This window comes from Vipera ursinii, assembly GCF_947247035.1.
Source record: "Vipera ursinii genome assembly, chromosome: 5".
Taxonomy (NCBI): domain Eukaryota; kingdom Metazoa; phylum Chordata; class Lepidosauria; order Squamata; family Viperidae; genus Vipera; species Vipera ursinii.
The window spans coordinates 4,199,344-4,218,590 of record NC_139518.1 but is presented as its reverse complement, the minus strand read 5'-3'; the positions used below and the strand labels follow the sequence as shown (position 1 = coordinate 4,218,590).

The 19,247-nt window shown below is 47.1% G+C and overlaps 1 protein-coding gene across 5 annotated transcripts in view; it reads left to right on the top strand.

The window, feature by feature from the left end:
• The first annotated feature begins 2,779 nt into the window (after nt 1-2,779).
• Nucleotides 2,780-19,247, top strand: part of EIF4E2 (eukaryotic translation initiation factor 4E family member 2) — a 55,062-nt gene continuing 38,594 nt past the window's right edge. For 2 of the 5 annotated variants that reach the window (XM_083364040.1, XM_083364039.1), the window contains exons 1-3: nt 2,780-2,908; nt 11,402-11,516; nt 16,650-16,784. In XM_083364040.1, the coding sequence (XP_083220166.1) occupies nt 2,889-2,908; nt 11,402-11,516; nt 16,650-16,784 (270 nt within the window). In that variant the 5' untranslated portion in view covers nt 2,780-2,888. Of the gene's footprint in view, nt 2,909-6,227; nt 6,996-9,692; nt 9,732-11,401; nt 11,517-16,649; nt 16,785-19,247 lie in introns of those variants that run through there. The other 3 variants (XM_083364038.1, XM_083364036.1, XM_083364037.1) reach the window with 3 other exon arrangements.

The window sequence follows — 19,247 nt, the reverse complement described above, 5'->3', positions numbered from 1 at the left end:
GCTTCAGGATCTGGCCTTCTCAAGAGCAGTCAGGGTTGATCTCCTCTAGGACTGACCGGTTTGATCGCCTTGCAGTCCGAGGGACTCGCAGGAGTCTTCTCCAGCACCATTCAGTTACAACAGTGAAAAGTAACTGCAAGCAATGACCATATTTGCAATCTCAGGAGTTCAACATTGGGGTCAGTCAGTATGTGTTATCCTGCGCTTGACCCTTTTTTTTCTTCTCCCCCTCAGAGAGATGAGAGATTGCTTAAAGAAGCTATCTCTTCTCTTTTAAAAAAAATAAATAATAATAATTTTATTAAAGATTACAATGGGGAGGACCTTGGTGTTCTCTGAGCTTGCTTGTTTTCTTGGAGATGTTTCATTAAAAAGCAACCAGGCTCAGAGAGCACTAAGGACCCCCTCATTTCAACCCTGAGCTACAAATATTCTCCTTTATTAGATTACAGTAGAAGTAATAAGTAAGGGACGCGGTGGCTCAGTGGGTTAGGACGCTGAGCTTGTCAACCAGAAGGTCGGCAGTTTGGCGGGTCGAATCCCGAGTGCCACGTAGCAGAGCGAGCGTCTGTTACTCGTCCCAGCTTCTGCCAACCTAGCAGTTCAAAAGCACGTAAAAATGCAAGTAGAAAACTAGGGACCACTATGGTGGGAAGGTAACAGCGTTCCGTGCGCCTTTGGCGTCCAGTCATGCCGGCCACATGACCACGGAGACGTCCTCGGACAAGCGCTGGCTCTTCGGCTTTGAAACGGAGATGAACACCGGCCCCTAGAGTTGGAAACGACTAGCATGCATGTGTGGGGGAACCTTTACCTTTACCTTTACCTTTAGAAGTAATAAAAAGAAAAAAGAAATTTCCTCCTTCATCTAAACACACAATTTAAGTAAATTTATCCTCTTCTCTTAAATTGCAGTCTAAATTCCTTGAGAGAGAAATGCAGTCTAGAAGTGTGAACTATGAATAAACAAACTCTCCTGGCCTCCAATCTCTTAATTAAAAAGCAACATCTGAAATTCTTGTCTTTCCTTCCTTATCAGCAAAAAATCCAGTGAAGGTTGTCAGACATACGAATTATCTATCTCAATACTGATTGAATAAGTCAACTTTCTATTTCTTCCCTATACTTTCAATAATCTCAGTTCTTAACCCCTTCAAATGAAATCCCACAGCTTGATTTTTTCATCATTCTTCCAAAGGTATTTCAAAAATTTAGCACGTCTATTTTGTAAATTCAGTAAGAGAAATCCATCTTTATTTTTTTGGTCATTTCTCAGAAAGTCCTTCAAAACCTTTAACAGATTTCTATTATGCATACAGTAGGGGGGAAAAATCATCGACATTTTTTTGCTTTAATAGTTGTATATCTCTTGTCTGTATTGAGTCACTTAGGTGAGAATGGTGATGGAAAATTTTATTAAAAAATAAATAAATAAATAATTGAAATATCATCCTGTTTCAATAATTCAGTACCTCCTTCTCATTCCACATTTATAACCACGTTCGGGTTAATTTCAAATTTATCCAGAATATCTTGTTCTTCTTCCATTGCATCCTTAACCGTTCATTTATCAATTATTTCTGAGAGTTTCAAAGACCATTTGTCAAAAAAAAAAATCATAATTTTCTCAGGTATTTCATCAAATAGTTAAACTGTTAAAATATTTCCTTCCATTCTTTTGTTATCCTCTAGTTCCCTCTAGTGTCCAATTCAAATATCCAGCAGTCCCATGATTTGTTTTGACTAGCGAAGGGGTAAACAATGCCACTTTCTCTCAAGAATTTTTCCCAAAACTTATAATTCCAAGTCCATCTGAATATTAATAATTAGAGGAGGGGCTGAGCTTTGGAACAGCATATTGGGGAATTGGGGATATTGAATGTGTTACAGCAGGGGTCTTCAGACTTGGCCCTTTTATGATTTTTGGACTTCAGCTCCCAGAATACTATAAATTTACAAAGCCGTAAATTTACGAAAAACAGAGTTCAAGTCAAAGTGTTCCTGCAAGTAGAGCGACCCCCTTAAACTGTGGCAGGCATGACTAGACGCCAAAGGCGCACGGACCGTAGTGGTCCCTATTTTTCTACTTGCATTTTTACGTGCTTTCGAACTGCTAGGTTGGCAGAAGCTGGGACGCGTAACAGGCGCTCACTCTGCTACGCGGCACTCGGGATTCGACCCGCCAAACTGCCGACCTTCTGATCGACAAGCTCCGCGTCCTAACCCACTGAGCCACCTTTTTGAACAGGAGACCCTATGCCCTTTCAGACAAATGGCTCTCCAGTCTCTTTTTGGAAAGCCTCCAATGTTGGAGCACCCACAACTTCCGGAGGCATAGCGAACCCTTTAGGTTCCCAATCCTTCCCGCCTTGAGCTTCATTTACGAGCTTTGCGCGGCCGTGATTTCTACCGGCCGTGCTCCGATTTTAAACACGCGAGCCAGGAAACAGCCTATCCGCGCCAACGGAGGGGCTTCTCTTCTTTCTCTGCTCTATGAGAAGCAGCGCAGGGATGACGAGATGTAGAGGGACTAAACCAGGGGTAGGCAACCTCGGCTCTTTTATGACTCATGGACTCCAACTCCCAGAATTCCTGAGTCAGCTATGCTGACTCAGGAATTCTGGGAGTTGAAGTCCATGAGTCATAAAAGAGCCGAGGTTGCCTACCCCTGGACTAAACCATAGAGCCGCCACAGGCCCAGAAAGGCCTCTCGCAGGAGACCTGAGTCCTACCGCCTCTTTAAACCGGGCGGAAGCCGCCGCCCAGGACAAGGGTTCCGCCGAGCCGGAAGTGAGGGAAGAGAGCGAATGGAAGAGAGGCAGGCCGCTGAGCGGAAGTCGTGCGGCTGAGGGGGAAGCGAAGCGGCTTCGAGTGACGGAGCGAGGAGGATGAACAACAAATTCGACGCGTGAGTGAGTCGGGACGCCGCGGCATTGCGGGACAGGGCCGGGGGAGAGACATTCGCGTCAGCCTCCTGGTTGGGGGTTAGGCGCGTGCGCAGTGGGTCCCCGGAGCGGGGAGGGGCGGAAGCGGGGTTCGCCGAAATTTCGCTTTGCTTCGGACTCCCGAAGACTCTAAAGCTTTTTCGGGGACCGCCAGGGGAGCCCCTGACAGACTCCGGGGCTTCGGCTTCCTCAGGCCGGAGCCAAGGTTCTAGTCCTCATCGTCAAAGACCCCAAAACGAGCAGGAATGTCTAAGCAGTTGTTCACGAAATGCGGGGGGGGGGAGGGAGAGGGAGGAGGGAGGGTACAGGTAGTCCTCGACATAAGACCACGGTGGAGCCCCAAATTTCCTGTGGAGGACGTTTGTTCAGTGGCTTTTGCCCCCATTTTACGACCTTTCTTGCCGCGGTTGTTAAGTGAATCACTGCAGTTGTTAAGTGAATCACTGCAGTTGTTAAGTGAGTCGCGCGGTGGTTAAGTGAGCCTGGCTTTCCCCCATTGACTGTGCTCCTCAGAAGGTCGAAAAAAGGTATATGGTATTTGGTTTTACATATCTTAACAGCGGCAAGGATGGGGTATGCTCAATTTTGGAAGGCAAATCATACCCCGCCGGATGAAGTTATAATTAGGAGAATACTTGATTGTGCAGACCAAGAAGTTGAAGGGTAAAGAAGAGACACCAGCATTTCTATCATGGAATAAATGGTACATTTGGATGGATAAAAGATTAAAGAAATGAGGGTGGCTTGGAGGTTGGTCAAAAATGAAGTGATATAGTCTTTGTTAATGAATAAGCTTTGGAGTTGGATGGTTATAAGAGACTTAATGAGTGGAATATAATTGTTAGTTGAGAAGTAGATATAATGTGAAATTTTTGAAATGGCTTTCAATTTTTCGATTTCTTCATTTTTTGTATATTGTAAATGTTTTTTTTGTCTTTGTTGGTGTATTTAACACGAAATGTAAATAAAGATTCATTTATAAAAAAAAAGGTCGAAAAAAGGGGATCACAAATGCCAGGACGCTGCGACCGTCATAAATATGAGTCAGTTGCCAAGCGCCTGGATTTTGATCACCTGACCACGGGGGGGGGGCTGCAAAGGTTGCAACTCTGAAAAAGGGTCACAGGTCACTTTTTTTCAGTGCCGTTGTAACTTTGAACGGTCGTTAAAAGGAACTGTTGTAAGTTGAGCACTATCTGCATTGAGGCCAAGGAGCCGGACCTGCCCCAGGCAGGGGATGATGGGCCATAGCTCCTCCCCAGGAGCCCTCGGAGGGGAGACCATCAGGAAATCCTAGCAGGGGACTCGAACAGCACCCCAAGAAAGGGCAGCGGCAGGGGAGGGGGGGCTCGTCTCTCATTGCTGATGGCTGAAGGCAGCCTTGACTTTCTCCACGGACATCCAAGTAATCCTCAACGTACCACCACAGTCGAGTCCAAAATCTACGTTGCTAAGTGAGAAATCCGTTGAGTGAGGTTTGCCTTTCTTGCCGCAGCTGTTCAGTGACTCACTGCAGCGGCCAAGTTAGTCACACGGGTTGTTGAGTGAATCCGGCTTCCCCATTGACTTTGCTTGCCAGAGGATTGCCAAAGGTGATCGCGTGACCCTGCCACCGTCATAAGCAGGGCTTTTTTTCTCATAGAATGCTCAGAACGGAGTTCCGGCACCTTTTTTGGGATGGAACCTTGTAGGGTAGGCAAGGCAGGTTGTATGACGTGTGTGAGTTCCAGCACCTTTTTCTTTTACAAAAAAAGCACTGGTCATAAGCATGAGTCGGTTGCCAAGCATCCAAATATTATTATTAGCCTTCCACCATTCCCACCACCCCTATATCCTGTCAAAACTAATCTTTCCATTTCCCTCTCCCCTTGCCCATTCCAGCCAGAACTGATGAAGCTTTTGGGATGAGAAGCAAAATGTCTTCCTCAAAGAAAAACATAACTCGAGTTGCCTTTCAGAAAAGCACTTTGGAGACAGCGCTGCTGTTTTGTCTACTGGTTTTCTTTCCAAGGACTCAAAAAGTCCTGGCTTTTGGGGGGTAAGCCAAGGACCAGGTAGCAGGAGATGCAAAAGAGCTGAAGCCAAGCCATGCTAAAGTTAAGTGAGAAATCGGTCTGGCTTGTTATTTATGTCGGCTGGCATTATCACCGCTCATGTCTTTCTAGTCCTTGTTAAATACCTTAAGGGGTAACAGATACGAACATATGAAGGACGGTTGCAGGATTGGGGTTTGGCTAGGGGCGGGGACATGATAGGAGTATTCCGGTATTTCAGAGGAGGGGGTCAACTGGTTTTCCAAAGCACCAGAAGGCAAGACAAGAAACCATGGATGGAAACTAATCAAGGAGCAACCTGGGATTAAGGAGAAACTTCCTGACAGTGAGGACAATTAACCAGTGGAACAGCTTGCCACCAGAAGTTGTGGGTGCTCCAACACTGGAAGTTTTTAAGAAGAGACTGGACATCCCCATGTGTCTGGAATGGTATCTGGTCTCCTGCTTGAGCAGGGGGTTGGACTAGAAGACCTCCAAGGTCCCTTCCATCTCTATTCTGATTGAAATTGAAGATGCCAAGGAACCTTTTCTTCTGAATAACCATAGCGTATCAAAGAGATTTTTTTCAGCTGTGAGATTTTTTTATAGCTATGGTGTATCAAAAGAGATCTTTATAGCTATGAAGCGACTACTTCCATGTAATAATTAGGCCAACTATTCTTTGCAGGTGTTACTTTATTTTATAGCCATCTGTATTACCCATAATTGACTAAGACTGAGTCGTGTTTTTTTTTAACCTGGCAAGCAAAATGTCCAACAGCCATCATGTTGATAGATCAGGCACCGCTTTTCTTTCCTAAAGAAAGTTTTCGGCGTTCCTCTGTCTGCCGCGACAAAGATTTATTTGATATGTCTTCAGTTGTCGAGCTTTCTGCTTTGAATTTCATAACACTGAGGTATTATTGCTACCCAAATTGAGGGATGGGAACATTTTTTGAAATGTTTTTTTGCTCGTTCAGATAAATTCAGGTTTAACACTTAAAAGAAGAAAACTGCTTGGGACTGGATGCATATGGTTTAAAGCAGGAGTCTTCCAACTTGGCCCTTTTATGCCTTGTGGACTTCAACTCCCAGAATTCCTCAGCCAGGCACGCGTGCCTGGCTGAGGAATTCTGGGACTTGAAGTCCACAAGGCATAAAAGGGCCAAGTTGGAAGACCCCTTGCTTTAAAAGGGACGCAGCAAAGTTAAATTTCTCAATGTGACATCCTCCCCACTGTGTTGGGACTACTGTGCCCATATTTATGTAGTTGCTGATGAGAATGACATGAAATCAAGCTTGATCTCAAAACACCGGGGAGGTGGAGTTGTTGACGATGGTGTGTTTTCTTATTTTTTTTTATAACGCACATAAGACAAATGACAAATCCGACAAAGGTGTTTTTTGTTTTTTTAACAGAAGATTAAAATATCCCCAAAGAAGCGAGAGAAAGGAATGTAAAACTAAACTTAAAATAATCTTTTTTTTTTCTTTTCTTTCTTCCTAAGTTAGGCAACTTAAGTAGGCCGGTACATATAGGATGAGGTTATGTCGTGCTTTATATTTGAAAAGCCGGTCTAGCCTAGGGATTAAGGCACCAGGCTAGAAACCAGGAAAGCTGTGGGTTCTAATCCTGCCTTAGGGATTAAAAACCGGCTGGGTGGCTTTGGGCCAGTCACTTTCCCTCCGCCTGTGATGTCAGACTCGGGTGGCAAACCAGGAAATCAATCCCTGTCACAACCAAAGGATTCACACTAGGTTAATTTAAAAAAAAACACCATCACAGCCTGCCCTGGGGTGGGGGAAACACTAGATCAGGGGTGTCAAACTGCCAGCCCGTGGGCCAGATGCGTCATGCCGAAACCGCGCCGGCAATGGGGAAAAAGTTGCCATATGCCGCGACGCGTGACGTGACCATTGAGAGTTTGAAAAAAAAAAAACCTGCACTAGACGCTTTGCGTATCGTATGCTTCGAAGTACCTGAGTGCTGCCAATATAGTAACCGTCTTCAAAGCAGGTGTGTATTTTCCCAGATCGTGTGGCTAACCTTTGTAGGTGCTCTGTGACCTTTGAATGCACAACTGCTGTGAAGAATTGCAGTGTCTGGGCCCCCCCTGCCTTCAAAGCACCTCCCTGGACTCAAATGCGAAGAGTTTCACGGTCCCCAACAGGCCTTTGAAGCTTAAAATAGCGGCCGGGTGATGGAGGCAGAGCATACAGTCGTGGCCAAAATTGTGGAAACCTTTTGGGGAAAGAGTGCGGTAGAAAATGCCACCTTTGGTTAAGTTTCCACCCATTTTCCTTCCAATTTCTTTATAGCTGTAGCCTTGTTCACTTAATAATACTGTCTTACATCGCTTTCTAGGCGACCGGCCAACTCTTTGCACCGTTACTTTAACTTTATTACGTCTTATTTATTTTATTTATTTTATTGCATTTATATACCGCCCTTTCCCTGAGGACTCAGGGCGGTTTACAGGGAATTAAAAACCAACAATACAAAAGTTAAAACCAGTTTAAAAAAGATTAAACTTAACCCTGTGCAAATAAAACCCCAGTTAAAATAGATTAATCCTCAGCCTGGGCCAGAGAGCTCAAAGAGCCAGGTCTTCAGGCCCCGGCCGAATGATCGGAGGTCGGGGGCAGTCCTCAGCTCCACCGGCAGCTGGTTCCAGAGGGCAGGCGTCCCCACTGAGAAGGCCCTACCCCTGGGTGTTACCCGCCGGCAATCTCTTACCGGCGGCACCCTGAGCAGACCCTCCCTGTGGGAGCGCAGTGGACGAAGGGCACTTGATGCTGGCAGCAGGTGTTCCCTCAAATACCCCGGACCCAGGCCATGTAGGGCTTTATAGGTCATCACCAGCACCTTGAATTTCACCCGGAGGGCAACTGGCAGCCAATGCAGCTCGCGGAGTAGAGGTGTTACATGGGAGTATCGGGAGACCCCCATTACAACTCGCGCGGCCGCATTCTGCACCAGTTGAAGCCTCCGAGTGGTCCTCAAGGGCAGCCCCATGTAGAGAACGTTGCAGTAGTCTAAACGGGAGGTCACGAGCGCATGAGTGACTGTGCGTAGGGCAGTTCTTTCACTTAGCGAGCTTGTGTCTTACAAGCTCGCTAAGTGAAAGAACACAAAACCCCCCCCCAACCGACTTGATAAGCGATCACGTAACACACTGACAAATGTCCTCCTCGCGGCTTCAATACACGACTTCAATAACTTGAATCCTACTCTGATCTGATTGGCTCATGACACCTCACTGGCTTTCTAAATGCTCGTGCTCATTGGCTACAATCAGATGAAGGAAAGCCAGCTGAGATCAACCTAAGCGAGTTGTGCTTCCTTTTTCTGGTTATTTGGCTATAACGTTTCATAGAATACAGCACAGATAATTGAACAAACTTTGTTGCATTACATTCTTGATTAAATTATCTTTCCATTGATATATAATTTTATGGCACTACTCCAAAAAAAAAAAGTGGTGTTATTAGCCATCCAACCTCAAAAATGCACTTTCCCCAAAAGGTTTCCACAATTTTGGCCACTACTGTAAGAAGATCACAGATCTCTCACAGATCATCGTTAGTGGCGCGATCTCTCTCTAGCAGCCTGCCTTTGGGGAATTTGGTGACCATCAGTAGAGCTGGTCCTCAATTTACGACCACAGCTGAGCCCAACACTTCTGTCGGTAAGCAAGACAGTTGTTCAGTGAGTCTTGCCCCATTTTAACCCCTTTTTTGCCACGGTCCTTAAGCGAATCACTGCATTTTTAAATTAGCCAACAGGGTGGTTAACAGAGAACCTGGCTCCCACCCCACCCCACCCGTTGACTTTGCTTGTCAGAAGGTCGCAAAAGGGGATCCCGTAACCCTGGGACACACTGAGACCGTCGTAAATATGAACCAAGGTGCCAGGCGTCTGGATTTGGATCACGTGACCCCCGGGGATGCTGCAACAGTCACAAAAGTATGAAAAATGGTCCCTAAATGAATGGCCGTAAATTGAGGACCGCCTGGAGCAGTTGCGGAACGCTGCCCTCTGAATTCACCTCTGGTAAAGGTAAAGGTAAAGGTTCCCCCGCACATGCGTGCTAGTCGTTTCCGACTCTAGGGGCTCATCTCCGTTCCAAAGCCAAAGAGCCAGCATTTGTCCGAGGACGTCTCCGTGGTCACGTGGCCGGCATGACTAGACGCCAAAGGCTCACGGAACGCTGTTTCCTTCCCACCGTAGTGGTCCCTATTTTTCTACTTGCATTTTTACGTGCTTTCGAACTGCTAGGTTGGCAGAAGCTGGGACGAGTAACAGGCGCTCACTCTGTTACGCGGCACTCGGGATTCGACCCGCCAAACTGCCGACCTTCTGATCGACAAGCTCAGCGTCCTAACCCACTGAGCCACCACGTCACCTCTTGTAGTTAATGATAAAAGGAGAAGCTTGTTGATTTTTATTTTTTTAAAAAATAACGCCGTTTTAACTGAACTGTTGTCGTAAGAATTGATAGTCAGCAAGCTCGGCTTGCATTGTCGGGTCAGGTGAAGGAGGAGGAAAAAAAAGAGAGGCTGAAATGGAATAATTTGTCTCGATGAAGGCCAAGCTCGTAAGTTTAACTCGGCTGGTCAGGATTGTTGGGAATAAATTAGTTTACCTCTGAACAAGCTCTCCTTGAACGGAAGTTTCTATTGTTATTCACTCTTCTTGTTTTTCTCAATACAGGACATATAGTTCCCCTTGCCATTCTCAAAGTCCTGTTAGGTAAGTTACGAAGGTCAGTGAAAAAGCTTTCACTGAGTAGAGATTCCAACTGAGCTTTTTCCCTTCACTCCACCCCGTTTGGGCATGTAATTGTCACCTGTGTGAAATTAACTCCTTGCGGTAAATGCCTTGGCCCAGGCTTGTAAATAAAAATGGATCTTATACTAAATAATAATAATAATAATCTCTCCTTCCCTACCCCTCCACTTCCCCCTCCACGGTGATGGGTATTTTCTTGTCTTGGGAGTAAATAAGAACGCTGCTTGGTATAATAAACAGGGCAGAAAAAAAATTCTGCTTCCAAAATTAAGTCCAGGAGAAGGTTTCTCACGGAGTAATTGTCGCTCTGCACTTCACATCCATCAGTCTGTTTTGCACTCGGAAATAAAGAAATCAACTGCAGCCTTGGATCAGCAATCTGGGACAGGCAGCTAAACGATGGCTAGAATTTAACTCTCTCTGCCTTGAGAACTGAACGTCTGCAATTTCTCCCCCCCCAGTGGCATTTGATAAGCTTCTGGTGTTGGCAAGTAATTTGACCTAACAATTTGAAGAGGCCTTGGTGTTTTTCCCGCTGTGTAAGATGACAAACCCTATAATGCGCCTCAGGAATCTTTTTTAAATAAAATAAAATAAAATAAAATAAAAATATCTAAGGCCATCACACAAAGCTATTATTTTTTGGCTTGGATTCCATGTATCACAGGAACGTATAGATTTATTCAATTTTTATAGCCGCTCAAGCCAACCAAGTGAGACGGAATGGTATAGCTCAGGGGTAGGCAACTTTGGCTCTGTTATGACTCGTGGACTTCAACTCCCAGAATTCCTGAGCCAGCATGGCTCAGCTTGGAAACTCTCCCTTTACCCTCAGCGTGGATGGCTCAGGAATTCTGGGAGTTCCAGTCCACAAATCTTACTGGCAACCTTGGCTCTTTTATGACTTGTGGACTTCAACTCCCAGAATTCCTGAGCCAGCATGGCTCAGCTTGGAAACTCTCCCTTTACCCTCAGGATGGCTGGCTCAGGAATTCTGGGAGTTGAAGTCCACAAATCTTACTAGTCCAGGGGTAGGCAACCTTGGCTCTTTTATGACTCGTGGACTTCAACTCCCAGAATTCTTGAGCCAGCTATAGCTCAGCTTGGAAACCTCTCCCTTTCCCCTCAGCATGGCTGGCTCAGGAATTCTGGGAGTTCCAGTCCACAAATCTTACTGGCAACCTTGGCTCTTTTATGACTTGTGGACTTCAACTCCCAGAATTCCTGAGCCAGCATGGCTCAGCTTGGAAACTCTCCCTTTACCCTCAGGATGGCTGGCTCAGGAATTCTGGGAGTTGAAGTCCACAAATCTTACTAGTCCAGGGGTAGGCAACCTTGGCTCTTTTATGACTCACGGACTTCAACTCCCAGAATTCCTGAGCCAGCCACGCTGAGGGGAAAGGAAGAGGTTTCCAAGCTGAGTCATGCTGGCTCAGGAATTCTGGGAGTTGAAGTCCACGAGTCATAAAAGAGCCAAGGCTGCCTACCCCTGGTATAGTTCCTGTAGTTTATTCAACCATCCCTAGTCTGAACTCGGTCACAAAGGCTTTTTTTTTTTAATCTCGAAGGAAAAGCAGGTGTTCTTCCTTTTAAGCTACTTTTTTTTGTTCTTTTCTTTTCTTTTTTGTTAGCCTGAAGGATGACGACAGCGGCGATCATGATCAGAATGAAGAGAACAGCACACAGAAAGATGGTGAGAAGGAAAAAAACGACAAAGACAAGCCCCAAAGCAGTGCCAAGAGGAAGGTATGTCCCTGTCTTTTCAATCAATCGATCAATCAGAGGAGAGCTGGAAGGGACATTAGAGGTCTTCTAGTCTGCCCCCCCTGCTCTTTTCTCTAGAGCAGGGGTCGCCAACATTTCTGGCATGGCGGCCTGGTGGGAAAGGGAAGGACAGGCACCTTTAGGCGTGGCGTGCACGTGCACACAAATGTGGCTGAGCGTGCGCGCGAACAGCTGCGAGCATATGCGCTCCGCAAATGGGGCTGCTAGCACCAGCTCGGGGCTCTCCTCACGCCGGCAAGAGGCTCACGGCTCAGTGCCGGCGCGAGGATGGATGAGCGCGCACACATCCATGTTGTTCTGTCCCAGCCTACGTACGTCTATTGTTACTTCACAAAGACAAACCCCTCTTTTAATAAGCAAGCTGGAAAACCGACCCCTTTTATTTGAGTTACAGACCTGATAATTGTCCCAAAAGCAAAACGGAGCACGAGTCAAACAGGAAAGAGTTCACAGGCAAAGCAAACAAAACACGAGCTCTTGAAACTGGAGCCCTTTGCAAACGCTTGCCTTCAGCAACCAGCACCGCCTACACCTTCCCTTTTTGTTAAGCAGCGCCAAGGCGAGGCTTCTCAATGCCTTCTCCTCCTCCCCTGGAGCCGCCCCATTGCCTCCCTCTGCCCTGCTCTTGTAACCTGTCGGTGTTTGCGAGCGTCTATAACCGTGTTGGCAAATCTTTGGCATGCGTGCCACAGGTGGCACGCAGAGCCCTCTCTGTGGCCACACGCACCGTTGCCCCAGTCCTAGGCCTTCAACTGGGTTTTATAAAACCTTTTCGCTTTAGGCCTCCGTCACCATGTGCAAAAAAAAAAGGTTCAATCAATCAATTTCAACTCGCGGGGAAAAAAGATCTCACAAAGTTGGAATTGATTGATTGAACTTTTTGGTCCCACCCAGTCTTGCCGTTGCCACTGCAGCCACGCCCACCCAATGGGCCACGCCCATCCAGCACCCGAAGATACATAAGTGGGTTTTTGGTTGCAGTTTGGGCCCTCAGTCTCTGAAAGGTTCGCCATCACTGGTCTATAATGTCTTCCAGCTGTGCGTCCTCCAAGTCTGACTCAGCTTCCCAGCACATCTTGAGTCTCAATCCTGAGCACGCGTGGAGGGGCCAAGTTCTTCATCAGATTTTTAAGTCCGGGGGCTCATCGGAGCCTTCCTCCGACTCTGATGGCTCCCCAGGCCTCTCCTCCTCCTCTGATTTCCTGGACTCAGCTGCCGGGATCACAGGCTGGCATGGAATCACAACACGTGTGTGCACTGAGGCCACGGCCCGGTAGTGGGCTGCGGCCCGTAGGTTGGGGACCTCTGCTCTGGATCAGAGCACCTGCTCAAGGGTTCTCAGAATGCGTTATAGCTCTCAGAGTAGCCCTCTTTGGAGAAGGTGAGCCTTCTTCCCCAAGCTGGTGCCCTCCGGATCGGTGGGAATTACAAGACTCAGGAGGTCTAACCGGCTCCCGGATCGTAGTCCGATACATTTGGAGGAGCTTCAGCCAATGCAAAATATCATAGATTGAAAATGTAACATTGCTTACTATAATCTGCTAAAATCTGTTACCGTTATCGATCATTATTCTGACTGCTTCTCTTGATACATATCTACCCAGACAATATGCGATTTGCTAAATGTTGAATGTTATTGGGGGGAAACCCCAACCCTTCCCCCAACGCTCCCGCTATCCCGACCCCACGCCCTGTCCCTTCCATTTTCCTCCCCACCCTTATAAAAACCAATAAAATTTACATTAAAGAAAAAAAAGAAAGGGTCTCCCATCAGCTATGGGGTAAAGTCCTCGGCTTGCGACCACATTTGAGCCCGACGTTTCTGTTCCTAAGTGAGACGGTGGCTCGGTGAGTTTTTGCCCAGATTTGCACAATCTTTCTTGCCACCGCTCTAAAGTGAATCCCTGCAGCTGTTAAGTTAGTATCATGGTTGTTAAGTGAATCTGGTTCCTCCCCCCCCCATTGACTTTGCTTGCCGGGAGGGGGGAAAAGGCGGTCCCCCTGATCCTGGGACTTTGGAACCGTCACAAAAATGTGAGTCAGTTGTCAAAGCATCTGAATTTTGGTCACGCGACCTTGGGGACTTACAACCATTCATTTAGTGACTGTCCAGAAGTTACCGTGGCGCCGTAAAAACGACAGTTTTTCACACTTACGACCGCTTCAACATTTCCATAAGCGATGTCCAGGTCAAGGTTGTCCCAAAGGTGCTTTTTCAAAAGGCCAACTGGATTTTCTTATTTGTTTTTCCTCGGAAGACATTTCACTTCTCATGCACGAAGCTTCTTCAGTTCAGGGTTGTTTTTCCATGTGAATAGAGAATATGGCTTCTCCACTACATTATTCCTTTAGTGGCTCGGCCAAAAAAAGTAAGCTTTTCACGATGGAAAGAGTATCTAGCGAACGCTAAGAGAAGACACTTTGGAAACCTTTGTATTTTCATCCAGCCCTGCTTCAAGCAGAGCCTCACTGTCTGATTTAACAGAATAAGAGAATTGGAAGGGACCTTGGAGGTCTTCTAGCCCAACCCCCTGTTCCAGCGGGAGACTCTATGCCATTTTCGACAAATGATGGTTCAAGTCTCTTCTTAAAAGCCTCCGGTGTTGGAGCACCCACAACTTCTGAAGGCATGTTGTTCCGCTGTGGATGATGGTTCTTACTGTTAGGAAGGGTCCATGGAGATTCTCACAGTCCTCTCCAGGTCCTGGTTGTCCCAAAGGTGCTTTTTGCACGAGGCAACTGGACTTCCTTGTTTTTCCTTGGAAGACGTTTCTCTTCTCATCCCAGAAGCTTCTTCCGTTCTGACTGAAGAAGTCAGAACCGCAGAAGCTTCTTGAATGAGAGGTGAAACGTCTTCAAGGAAAAACAAAAGAAGTCTTGGGGAAAAAGCACCTTTGGGGATCCCCCTGATCATGTGATCACAACTTGGGACGCTTGGCAACTGACCTGCGTTTAGGGCAGCTGCAGAGTCCCGGGGGTGTCACGTGATCCCCTTTTGCGACCTTCTGACAAGCAAAGCCAACCAGGGGGGTGGGGGGCGAGCCAGATTCACTGAACGGTCCTGTCGCTAACTGAACCACTGCAGCGATTCCCTTAACAACGGCGGCCAGAAAAGTCGTGAAATGGGAGAAGACTCACTGAACGACTGTCTTGCTCAGCCACGGAAACTTTGATCTCAGTTGCGGTCAAGAGCTACCTCTAGCGGAGGGAGGGGGCTCTCATGCCCACCCCCACATTAGAGGAACTCGAATGCAGAACAGGAGGAGGAGGAGGACACTTTGTATTGAGAGAAATCTTAACTTTTAGTCTTTGTAACAGGGTGGAAAGGACACTCAAAGCTGCAAAGCTGGGCCACAGAGACCGATTTAAACTCAAACTCCGTCCCCATAAAAGGGGGCTGTTTTGTGAGCGCTGCAGTCATTATTGTCACGGTGGGAAGGAAACTTTCCTTGCCTAAAGGCATCTCTCCAGCAGCTTTTACCTCACCTGCGTTTGGGGAAAGAGTTTCAAGCAGATCTTGACCCGTGGTGGTTAGAATGCCGCATTGCAGGCTGACTCTGCCCACTGCCAGGAGTTCGATCCTGACCGGCTCAAGGTCGACTCAGACTTCCATCCTTCCAAGGTGGTTTAGAGAGGGCTGTAAAGGACTCTGAAGTAGTATATAAGTTTATTGCTACCTTCCTTCCTTCCTTCCTTCCTTCCTTCCTTCCTTCCTTCCTTCCTTCCTTCTTTCCCTCCCTCCCTCTCTTCTTCCTTGCATCTTTCTTCCTTCCTTCCTTCCTTCCTTCCTTCCTTCCTTCCTTCCTTCCTTCCTTCCTTCCTTCCTTCCTTCCTTCCTTCCTTCCTTCCTTCCTTCCTTCCTTCCTTTGAGCCATAGTGGTGCAGTGGTTAGAATTCACCATTGCAGGCTGACTCTGCCCACTGCCACCAGTTCGATCCTGACCGGCTCAAGGTTGACTCAGCCTTCCATCTTTCCTAGGTCGGTAAAATAGAGGACCCAGATTGTTGGGGGCAATACGTTGATTCTGTAAAACCCCTTAGAGAGGGCTTATATACTGTGAAGCGGTATATAAGTCTAAGTGCTATTGCTATTCCTTCCTTTCTGCCTCCCTCTCTTTTTCTTTGCATTCTCCCTCCCTCTCTCTCTCTCTCTCTCTCTCTCTCTCTCTCTCTCTCTCTCTCTCTCTCTCTCCCTTCCTTCCTGCCTCTCTACCTCCATCTCTTCTTCTTTGCATCCTCCTTTCTGCCTGCCTGCCTGCCTGCCGTGGTTAACAATGCAGCATTGCAGGTTAATTCACTGCCCACAGACAGCAGTTCGATCCTGACCGGCTCCAGGTCGACTCAGCCTTCCATCCTTCCGAGGTCGGTAAAATAGAGGACTCAGATTGTTGGGGGAAAGATGCTGACTCTGCAAACTGCTTACAGAGAGGGCCGCCAAGCACTGTAGAGTTGTACATAAGTGTGCTATTGTTCCTTCATCCCTCCCTCCCTCCCTCCCTCCTCCCTTTCTATGTAAGAAAGGTCTATATAAGTGTTGCTATTTTTGACTTACCCTTTATTAATTGGGAGCCGTACCTCCAGACTTTTGCTAGTCAGGCAATCTGAAAACGGAGCAGAGTTGGTTTGCTTAAAAACCTTTTCAACTCCGTCTGCTTCCTATGCAGAGAAAGAGGAAACGAAGTGCCTCCTCGCCCCCCCACCCCACCCCCAAGGTTGTTTTTATTTAAGATCTGTTTGCCTCCAACCAGGAGGCACATAAAGGCGTGTAAGCAGAGTTCCTGAACTGGTTTTGTGCAATGAGCTGCTTTTAAGGAACACACCAAATGCCTCTCTGGAGCCTCGCCCTCTGCCGATTTGGAGGAACTCCAGCAAGCAGCGAGGGCCGCTAATCTCTAACTTGAAAGTCTAGTCAACTTCTGGCAGACTAATGGTCTGTTTCAAGCTATTAAGAGAGATGGGATTTCAGGAAGAAAATGAAGCTAAACGGTTCATTCCCGCCCGGCGCCAGCAGGAACAGACAGGTTCCTCCCTCTGGAAACGTCTGCTTTAGAGAATGGCGTCAGGATCAACGATTTGTTTGAATGTCACACACAGGCTGCGGTTCCGGGACCGGCGGAGCACCCTCTGCAGTATAATTACACGTTCTGGTACTCCAGACGGACCCCGGGGAGACCCACCAGCTCTCAGAGTTACGAACAGAACATCAAGCAGATCGGCACCTTCGCCTCGGTGAGTGCGTTGCGGTCATGCGGTCGGGACACGGCTTGAACGGGGTGGGATGCCCACGCCAAGAAAAATTAAGGGATATCATAATCATAATCATAATAAAAATGTTGGAAGGGAGTTTGGAGGTCATCTAGTCCAACCCCCTGCACAGGCAGGAAACTCTATACCATTTCAGACAAATGGCTGTCCAGTCTCTTCTTTAAAACTTCCAGTGTTGGAGCATTCACCGCTTCTGGAGGCAGGTTGTTCCACTGGTTAATTGTTCTAACTGTCAGGAAATTCCTCCTTGGTTCTAGGTTGCTTCTCTCCTTGATGAGTTTCTATCCATTGCTTCTTGTCCTGCCTTGAGGTGCTTTGGAGAATAGCTTGACTCCCTCTTCTTTGGGGCAGCCCCTGAGATATTGGAACACTGCTATCATGTCACCCCTCGTCCTTCTCTTCATTAAACTAGACCAGGGTTAGGCAACCTTGGCTCTTTTATGACTCATGGACTTCAACTCCCAGAATTCCTGAGCCAGCATAGCCCCTTCATGACTTGTGGACTTCAACTCCCAGTATTCCTGAGCCAGCATGGCTCAGCTTGGAAACCTCTCCCTTTTCCCTCAGCATGGCTGGCTCAGGAATTCTGGGAGTTGAAGTCCATGAGTCATAAAGTAGCCTAGGCCTAGGCCAGGGGTAGGTAACCTTGGCTCTTTTATGACTCGTGGACTTCAACTCCCAGAATTCCTGAGCCAGCGTGGCTTAGCTTGGAAACCCCTCCCTTTCCCCTCAGCATGGCTGGCTCAGGAATTCTGGGAGTTGAAGTCTATGAGTCATAAAAGAGCCAAGGTTGCCTAGCCCTAGACTAGACATACCCAGTTCCAGCGGCCGTTCCTTATATGTTTTAGCCTCCAGTCCCCTGATCCTCTTTGTTGCTCTTCTCTGCACTCTTTCCAGAGTCTCAACATCTTTTTCACATTGTGGTGACCAAAACTGGATGCCGTATTTCTTACCAAGGCCTTGTAAAGTATATATTAGCACTTCACATGATAGCTTGACTCCCTCTTCTATGAGGGGGAAGGTTTGTTTGAACCAGTTGCCAAGTGTTCAAATTTTGATCATGTGACCATGGGGATGCTGCAAAGCCTAGGCAACCTTGGCTCTTTTATTTATTTTAATTTTTTATTTTAATTCCATTTATATCCCGCCCTTCTCCAAAGACTCAGGGCGGCTTACAAGCTTAGCAGTCATGGACTTCAACTCCCAGAATTCCTGAGCCAGCGTGGCTCAACATGGAAACCTCTCCCTTTCCCCTCAGCATGGCTGGCTCAGTAATTCTGGAAGTTGAAGTCCACGAGTCATAAAAGAGCCAAGGTTACCGACCCCTGGAAAGGACAGCTATAAGCCAATGGCAAATCAATTAGGTCCAGTCCCAACCTTTTATACCCTTTCTTGTTCTAAGACTGGTCAGATGGCCCACTGACTTTTGCTGACTTTTTACTGACTTCCTGCTGACCACCTGCTGAACATAACTTTCCACATATACCCGTGTACGTTGGAACCCGCATCCATCAGCTACTTTCAGTTCTTCTCCCACGGTTACAATACTCATGTTCCAAATATGCATAGAACCATTTTACTTTGCAATTTCATATTGCACAAAGCTCAGTGTTCTGTACCAGCCTGCTACTGGCCCTGCAGAAAAGGCAGGGACAACCCCTTTACAACCGGCAAGAGGCTGGAATTATGCCTGCCAAATTTATAGCTACAAAAACAAACAAGACACGAACCAAGAAACAGGAGCTTTAAGAAACAGGAACTATCCAAGCGGTTGCCTTCAGCAAACCAGCCCTCCCCACACATTCCCCTTATATAGAGTTCAGGGCGTGGCTTCTCTCTGCCTCCTTCCGAGAAGCCCCATTGCCTTCCTCTGTTTACTCCTGATTGACTGCCTCCTGCGTCGGGCATCCTTGAACAGGGCCAGCTGTGGGTCATCTTCATCCACGCAGTCAGGCTCACACAGCTGGGTCTCCACCAGGTGGGAGGGGCCTGGCTGAGGGCTCTGCGGAGCCTCAAAGCCATCATCAGCAAGCTCTTCAACACCCCCCTCCTCCTCCTCTGAGTCGTCCGACCCAACTGCTGAACCCACAGGCTGACCCTGAATCACAACACTCAGCGGATTACAAATAGTGCGTTCATACAAGCAAACTCAATGGGAAAACCAGATTAGATTAGATTAGATTAGATTAGATTAGATTAGATTAGATTAGATTAGATTAGATAACCTTTATTGTCCTTTTTTTATTGTGGGCACAACGGCACCCGTTAAAAGTGAAATTTAGCTGCTTGCTCTCCAAGTGTGCACGTGCATAACACGTTTAAACATACTATATGCAACATATGAATAGACCTACATCCTTACATAGAAGTAACATATAAATAGTAAATATGAATAAGATCGCTCAGATTCGGGCCGGTTTGGATTCT